At 38.1% G+C, this 8,777-nt stretch overlaps 1 protein-coding gene across 2 annotated transcripts in view; it reads left to right on the top strand.

The window, feature by feature from the left end:
- The window catches only part of LOC107756417 (POU domain, class 6, transcription factor 1-like), a 12,781-nt gene extending 4,004 nt beyond the window's left edge, over positions 1–8,777 (top strand). For both annotated transcript variants that reach the window (XM_016573513.1, XM_016573512.1), the window contains 9 exons: positions 903–1,086; positions 1,307–1,407; positions 3,348–3,573; positions 4,666–4,838; positions 5,332–5,460; positions 5,565–5,783; positions 6,249–6,384; positions 6,611–6,779; positions 8,033–8,777. In XM_016573513.1, coding sequence (XP_016428999.1) covers positions 903–1,086; positions 1,307–1,407; positions 3,348–3,573; positions 4,666–4,838; positions 5,332–5,460; positions 5,565–5,783; positions 6,249–6,384; positions 6,611–6,779; positions 8,033–8,378 — 1,683 coding nt within the window. In that variant the 3' untranslated portion in view covers positions 8,379–8,777. The remainder of the gene's footprint in view (positions 1–902; positions 1,087–1,306; positions 1,408–3,347; positions 3,574–4,665; positions 4,839–5,331; positions 5,461–5,564; positions 5,784–6,248; positions 6,385–6,610; positions 6,780–8,032) is intronic.

Genomic DNA, 8,777 nt, shown 5'->3' with positions numbered 1-8,777 from the left:
TATATAAATATTTTGTATGCACTAGTATAACACTGCATAGTAAAGAAAAGCAATATTTACCTATCTACATGTAATTTTAACTAAAACATTTTAATACGTAAAAATGTGCACAGACGTTCCCGCCGTGTCTTTTTTTGAGTAATGCTGCAAATGAATCTTTTGAATCGAAATGGACATTTTGAAATGAACTACAAAAATTTATTAAAATATCTGCTCAAACTTTTTCAAACGTGTAAATTTTTTTAATTATTTTTTTTTATTTCCGAACTTTGTTGTCTTGGACTAATAGTGACACGTAGTGGTGCTAGTGGTGTGAATGTAGCATCATGCAAATGTTTTCAGCTACCAATTACAGATGCTCTATTCACAATCAGCCATGACTTGTTTATTCCATGAGCAATTGTCTTCAATAACAGGAGGGTTAAGTGAATGGTCATGTGATCTCAACATGGCGGCACCAATAAGACAACCTGTCTGACGACATGTCAGATAAAACTGCTTTGATTATACTATTGATATGACTGGAGTCTTTATCTCATGTGAGTGTTTGTGATTTAAAATTATTATTATTATTTTTATTATAAATTGAACTTTTGAAAAGTATTTTTCGTTTCTTTAATTCTTAAAAAATTTTTAATCTGGGAAAAATTTACTGAGTACACTTTTAACAACCAAATAAATTAATTGCATATATTCAATATATCGCCCCGCCCCGCAACAGTTCCATGCTCTTTTGCTCAGCAAACATCACCAATAATTTAATAAAATGTCTGAGAGATCAGAATATGCACACAGGTGTGAACTCATCCATAACAGATCATGGCCCATTTTCATCTTGTCAACACTGCCCCTCATTACCCCGGACAGGAGAGCATTTATAACCTGTTAACCCCTTCCTCCAGGTCATTGTCATGTCAGGACAGGAGACCATCCGTGTGTTGGAGGTGGAGGTGGATACAGCCTTGTCCTCTTCGGGGACTGATGGGAAGGCAGAGTCAGGGGGCGAGGAGGCTGCTGTTCAGACCCTGGATGCAGCTGAGGAGGCTCCATTGGAAAGTCCAGTAACCACAAACACTACCACAGCTGGTGAGACTAATCAAATTGACTGATATAAATAGCCACGCTAATTTGGTATCATAGTAACCCAGTTTTCAAAGCCACCACCATCAAAGAGGCATTTAGTGTCATAATTGCAATAAATGCATGGCTTGAAACAGACGCCACCATTCTTTGTTTCTTATGCATGGAAATGTCATGGCAATTTTTTTTTAAACGTTTCAGCAAATCCTCTTCTCTTTGCATGTAGTGTCTCTGGAGGTCTTAGCACCTGCAGTCCAGACCCCCATCAGTGTGTCACTGGCCCAGCCTCAGACCAGCTATCCCATCACTGTACAGGCCTGCCCACAGGTGAACTCCATTTTCCTTTATTCCCATGTAAAATATTAGTCGCCACTTTCAATGTAATTTTTGCCTCGAGCTCTTGGTCATTTCTGACTCTGGTGGTCTATCTAAATGTGCTCATGGATGTTCATATCATGACATTTCTAACTTTCTGAATGAACATTAACAAGTGATCTGATATTATGTAGTGCAAAAAATGTTAGTTAAAGGCAGAGTAAGCGATTTCTGGTAGCCAATGTTGATATTTGAAATCACCAAAACAAACATGCCCCTACCCCAAAAGGGTCTTGCCCCAATTTTGATAGCTCCGCCCCACATATACGTACGCAACCCAGGCAACGATTAGTTCTGTGAAACAAAGCAAAACCAATGTTACACCATGTCTACGGACGTGAGCGGCGCGGCACAACAAATCCCCGACAGAAAATTTTTTGCTCCCTTTCATTGTACTGTACACAGTTATTTTTAAAACAAACACGGCATGCTTTAACTCTCTAACGGTGTTAAAGGCAGAGTAAGTGATTTCTGGTAGCCAATGTTTATATTTGAAATCACCAAAACAAACACGGCCCTACCCCAAAAGGGTCTTGCCCCTATTTTGATAGCTCCGCCCCACATATACGTACGCAACCCAGGCAACGATTAGTTCTGTGAAACAAAGCAAAACCAATGTTACACCGTGTCTACGGACGTGAGCGGCGCGGTGCAACAAATCCCCGACAGAAAACTGCTGCCGGGTTCTATTTATGACGTGCTGACACACGTTTCAAATGGTTTTCAACGGTTGTTTGATCGCGTCCAGTGTAGGCAGACTTTAGTTGTTGTAGACACGGTGTTACTCACCTACTGAGAAGAAACATAGCAACCTCGGCGTCCGATCGCAGGCCTCCGCTCCTTGAGTTCTCTCCAGCGCTGGAAAGCTGATCCGATATTTACACGGGTCCTACTTCTTGCCTTATCGTTCCGCAGACGTTTTCCTCTTTTGTTTTTTTATCCGCCATCTCTATCTTTCTGTCGCTCGGCTCGGCTAATGTCCGTCCCATGCACTGAAAGCTCTCTCCTCCACATCACGAGTAGACACGCCCCTTATTGCTGATTGGCTACAAGTTTGTTTTGCTTTTCGGCCCGAATCAGTTTTCTAAAGTGTTTTTGAAAAATCACATACCCTGCCTTTAACGACATAATAAAATGTTATGAAGAAAATGTATTTTTATACAATTTGGAGACATGGGTGAGGGATGCCTAGTTCTGTAAAGATTAAAAACACCTGCTTTAAATTAATTAAGTAATTTTAGTAACACCCCCAATTTAGCAAATCAGTGTTATTATTTTATTATTATTTGTATACCATTATGATATTTATTAATATTTTAAATTAGCTTTTGTTTTTGCAGTGTATATTGTGATTTTAGTCCGTTTTAGTTTTTTTTGTTGTTGTTATGTTTAATGCATTTTTATTTAGCTTTAATTTGTTTTTGTTTTAGTTTTAGTAATTTTAGTACTTCAGCTTAAGGCTGGAATACACTACATGACCTTTGCCCAGTTTTTTTTTTTTTTTTTTTACAGTCTGGATGAGTCTACGCTAGTTACCAAAAGTCAGCGGTCTGTGGATTTGAGTTGATAGATTTCCATCCCTCTATTTCCCTTTATTTGAAATCTTTTATCTTTTGTAACCATTTACAAAGTTGGCTAGTGTATGATGCCTTGTGTTTTAAAATATCAAAACAGCCTAAAACAGCCTGTTTATTTCAGTTAGTTGCCAAGTTTTTTCCATCTGATGTTTATATTTAATATTATTTCAGCTTTTTTACATAAAACTGATTCACAATAATTTTAGGAGATAGTAACAGTATTGGTGCAGAATGTGAGCAAAATACCTATGAACGTCAAAACATTTGAAAAACCGTTCTCAGAATAATTAAATCTATATGCCATTACCCTGCCAGGTGCTGACTCAGGATGGTTTGGCCTCTCTGATGACTGGCATGCTTGCCCAGCAGGGTTCTCTGGGTCAGCCCCTGCTCATTCCTCTGAGTATGGCCGGATCTGTGGGGGGTCAGGGGGGTCTGGCAGTGCTCACCTGGCCCACCGCCACTGTCGCCACCCTCCCTGGTCTTGCTGCAGCCAGCCCTGCCGGAGGACTGCTGAAGCTGCCATTTGCAGGTCTGCAAGGTATGGTGCTCATGCATATTATTATCTGTTGCCATGGAATTCAATTTAAAATACATGGATTAAGGACAGCATTTGATGTTTATACGAAATGGTGACTTGTTTAGGCCAGTCAGTAGTTCATAATAATGAAAATTTTAATGTTACAATTAGGGATGCACCGAATGTTCAGCAACCGAAATTATTCGGCCGAATTATTCTCTTTCGGTGTTCGGCCGAATAAGCGAAAAGGCCGAATAATATGTACCGAACAATGACTAACGCGATCAAACAGAGCCACGCACTAATGCAGCAAACATGTTGGCAGTGTGAAAGTATTTAAAACTATCAGAGAAAGACGCAGAAGTAAACTGTGTTACTCGTCAGTTGCTCAGTAACATTTTTGTGAATTTTTTTTAAAGGCATGTGACAATGTGATACGTGCGACAAACATCTTCCCAAATTCGTAATGAGAATCATTTATAAATCTGCATGCTGTTGTCAACAAAAAGAAGCACTGAGATCTTCCTGTGGGTCTCTGCCAAAATAAAAGCTGAGAAAAAGCAACAACTTCGTCAACATTCATAAATGATAGTATTGTAATTTTACTGTTGTTCTGTAAATTAAAATAAAAAAGACAATAATAATGATAATAATAATAACCCTACAACAGTTCTATTAATACATTTATTATAACATTCACACAAAAATGCATGCCTGATTCAAGTCTCAAAAATGGCCAGAAATATAATTTTACTAACCTATTAATTTTAAGTTCAATTGTGCTTTGTTGGTATAATGTCTGCTAGAATGTTAAAAAAATCTTCAGTGTTAAGTAAATATTTTTAAATTGTTGTTTTGTAATTGATTTTTTTATTTGAAAAGCAGGACAAAACAGTAAAAAGCACATTTTGACTATTTAATTTATGCAATGGTGAAAAAAAATGGCAAAATAGGCGAAAAACCATATTCGGCCCAGTGTTTCATTTTGTTTGGCTTCGGCCAAGAATTTTCATTTCGGTGCATCCCTTGTTACAGTGTGTTTTACTGAGCAGAGAAACTCAGAAAAACGATTTATTTTTTACTGTTAAAACAGCTTGTTTTTTTCTTTTCCAGCTGCTACTGTGTTGAACTCTGTCCAGACGCAGCTGCAGTCACCTGCGCAGGCGGTCCTGCAGCCAACCCAGACCATGCCAGCCACCACTGCGTCTCTTGTTCAGAAAGTGTCAGAGCCCAGTGCCTCAGTTGCAACGCTTCAGACTGCAGGCCTGTCCATCAACCCCGCTATTGTGAGTAGGGAACACTTCTGTTGTGGGTACAAACATCTTATTGGGTTTAGATGTATCATATATGTGGAAAATTTGATTTTTAAGACATTTGAAATAGGAAATGCGCAATATTTTGTGACAGTTTGGGGTGCTAACCGATTTTAAAGGTTTATTGGCTAGCATTTGATATTTGAGAAGTAATTTCTTGAAGACAGCTTTCCTATCAGCAATTCATCTTAAAAATAGGTTTTGATTTGAGGTTTTATTGTGCATTTTTTATAGACAAAATAGTATAGATTTTGACTTTAATATATAAATAACATAAATAAAATATAATATAAATAAAACTTTTAGTATTCCAGGGCTGATTACTAACAATTATGTTTGAGTACTTCTGTTAAACCTCTTTTGCTGCTTTACAAGTAATGGCATTTACTTTCAGGAAATGCATATAGTCTTAAATTACTAAAGATAACTGTGTAATGAATTTAGTCTAATCTAATTTTTTTTTCAGTTTAGTGCAGCTTCTCTGGGAGCTCAGCCTCAGTTCATCAGCTCTCTAACTACAACTCCCATCATCACCAGTGCTGTGTCTAATATGGCAGGACTCACAGGTCAACTCATTACCAATGCACAGGGCCAGGTTAGTACTACATTTAAATGTACATTTATTAATTTAATAGGCACATTTGCCCTTTACACAATTTTTTAAATACAAGTCTCATCATTTTTATACTTGTGTTTCAGGTGATTGGAACACTTCCCCTGCTGGTCAACCCTGTGGCAGCCTCTGCGTTACCAGCTCAAGGCCTGCATGTCCAAACTGTGTCCCCACAGCTACTCTTCAACTCCCAGGGCCAGATCATTGCTACGATAGGAAACGGTCCAACAGCTGCTGTCCCGTCCGCCACCTCTGTCCTCCCCAAAGCCACTGTGCCCCTGACACTCACCAAGACCACCACACCGGTACTGCAGTGCCGCCTGTGGCTCTTCATTAGTTTGTAAACATACAGTAAACATTTTGTGTCATCTATGTGGCATTTTTGTACTTTCTAAGCATAAATATATATTTTTTTAATTGAACGTAAGAAACCACTCAGAATACACTAGCAACTGTTTAGCAACCATCTAGCAACACCCTAGCATCCATTAAAAATGCCACATAGGCTCATTGGAAAAATGTGCCTCCAAAAATGTACTCTTACATACAATTCGTTGCAGATTCCAACTGAAATGACCACTAGTAGAATTAAAAAACATGGGCAGATTATGGATCAATGAAGATTTATTTTCTTACAGTATCTTGCACAATACAATGATATGTTATGAATACTGTGTTATGAAATGTGCAGGTTTTATATGCTCCAGAAAATGTGAAATATTTGTAAAATGATCGTCATATTTGTTGATGGACTGTGATTTGTTCTCTAGGGTCCCATTGGGAAAGTGGCCCCATCTAAAGTCATCATTGCTCCCCAGCCACAAGTGGTTAAATCAGTCACATCCCTCACCTCTTCCGGTGCCATCGCCTGTGGAGACATGCCTACCGTGGGGCAGCTTGTCAGCAGTAGGTTTATGTTTCACTGGTACTTTACTGTTTATGTAATGTATGCAATATTGCATTTACAACTTTCTTCAGTCACATATTTGAATAGGAGCAATTCTGTAAGGTGTGTTTAGATCAGATTTCAGTTATGAAGATTGATGTTTCAGTGACTCGTGGGTAAATTACTCATGTTGTTTATGATCTGGAGAGGATCCAGAAGTCCTAATTCAATTTTTGTTTTCAATAGAGCCACATTCTGCTGCGAACGAAGAAGAGGCCATTAATCTGGAGGAGATCCGAGAGTTTGCCAAGAATTTTAAGATTCGACGGCTCTCTCTGGGGTTGACACAGACTCAAGTGGGCCAGGCTCTCACCGCTACGGAGGGTCCCGCCTACAGTCAGTCAGCCATCTGCAGGTTATTCTCTTTTCTATATTCTCTGTCTCTGTGTTTCTTCACAGTCTTACTGGACCGATTGAACCACTCCCACTTCATTTAGGTTGTGTAAATTATGCCATTAAAGAAAGAAAAATATAACCAATGACACATAAGGTTATTCTTTGTATCCAGCATTGAAGGATAGTTTATACAAAGTTTATATATTAGGGGTGTAATGGTACGCAAAAATTGACCGTTCAGTACGTATCTTGGTTTTGAAGTTTTTTGGTACAGTGTGGCGGGGGGAACATACATTTCTGAACAGTGAACAAATTGTGGCTCTGTCTTTAAATATAATTAGAATTAAAAATTTCTTAATGATAAAAAAATTAAATAATTCTCAGCTAATGTTGTAAACTATATAGGGAGCCCTATTGCTTACACATTATGGTTACAATTAACAGAACCCAAACTATTACATTAAATTACCAGTTTTAGTTATAATAATCAACACTCAAATAAAAAAATTGTATGTAAGCATGTAAATTGCAGTTTTTACATTAACTTCTAATTATAAAAAATATAATCATTTGGACATTGACTGTCATAACTTCTCATGACACATTTATTTAAATGTACATTAAGACATTACTAACACAGGTTAAGTAAGATATGAATATATAGGCTAATGTAGTGCATATACAGTATTTAGTGAAATGCTCTTCTCTAGACTTCATTTCTCCAGTGAACTAATGAGCTGTGGACATGGAATGACTCTGAGCAATTACTTGAGACATGAGATGTTCGTTCATGTTTATTTTATGCTAATTACCAGTAAATAAGAAGGGATGATCGCGTTCACTCGTGCTCCATGCTGCCATTTGAACTGAAGTCAAAATGGCATTTATTGTTTGAATTTCCTGATGAAATGGACAGAATTTGAAATATAACACTGTTTCTTATTAAAAGTATATTTTAATAAGAAAGTAAGTTTCTTATTGAAGTTTTATTCACACATCAACTGAAACAGCGTAGCCTAAAAGATTGATCTTGGGATCATTTAAGAATATATCAAACTAGGAGTTTCAAATTAAGCTCCACACATGAAGTGGTGAAAACAATAATGTATTCGTTTGGTACACATGCGTGACATGAGACCTGTACAGAAAATTTTCGGTATGAATACGTGTAATGTACCATCACACCCCTTGTATATATCAACCATCAATGTCCATTTAATGTCTCGCATACTCATATTACACTCCATTATCTTGTGTGCCTCTTGTTTCAAGATTTGAGAAGCTTGACATCACTCCTAAAAGTGCCCAGAAGCTGAAACCCGTGCTGGAGCGCTGGCTGGTAGAGGCTGAGCTCTGGAATCAGAAAGGTCAGCAGAACTTGATGGAGTTTGTGGGCGGAGAACCCTCCAAGAAGCGCAAACGGAGAACCAGCTTCACCCCGCAGGCCATCGAGGTCCTCAACACTTACTTTGAGAAAAACTCCCTTCCGACCGGCCAAGAGATTACAGAGATCGCCAAGGAGCTGAATTATGACCGAGAGGTGGTTCGGGTCTGGTTTTGTAACCGTCGACAGACTCTGAAAAACACTAGCAAGATCAATGTGTTTCAGGCCCAGTAGGGTGACGGTGTGTCTCTTAGAGTCCAACAGAAGAACTTTTTGGACATTGATGTATTGGTGCTAGTTGCAAAATGATTAAAATGACTGACTAGCTGTTGTGATGAAGCCAACAGCACTCAAACTGTGTGCGGTTATAGAATAGTATCAAACAAACTCTATAAGTTGGTTTTTTGTTTCCGTTATGCTGCATGCAGAGTGACTTTTTGCCGTGCAACCACAATTTTCAATGCTAAAATGGCATTTGAACTATTTAAAATATGGAAAAAGCTACGAAATCCTGTAGTTGCTGTTTTTATAGACGAAAAGAAGCACTTCATTAACACACAGGAAAGGAAAACTTCCAAAATATTCTCCCTCAATTCGTTTTTTTTTTGTTTGTTTTTTGCACAAACTGTTATT

This window comes from Sinocyclocheilus rhinocerous, unplaced genomic scaffold (genome assembly GCF_001515625.1).
Source record: "Sinocyclocheilus rhinocerous isolate Xijiao unplaced genomic scaffold, SAMN03320098_v1.1 scaffold712, whole genome shotgun sequence".
Classification (NCBI taxonomy): domain Eukaryota; kingdom Metazoa; phylum Chordata; class Actinopteri; order Cypriniformes; family Cyprinidae; genus Sinocyclocheilus; species Sinocyclocheilus rhinocerous.
Note: the sequence above shows the minus strand (reverse complement) of the source record. Positions and strands in the feature narration are given on the sequence as shown.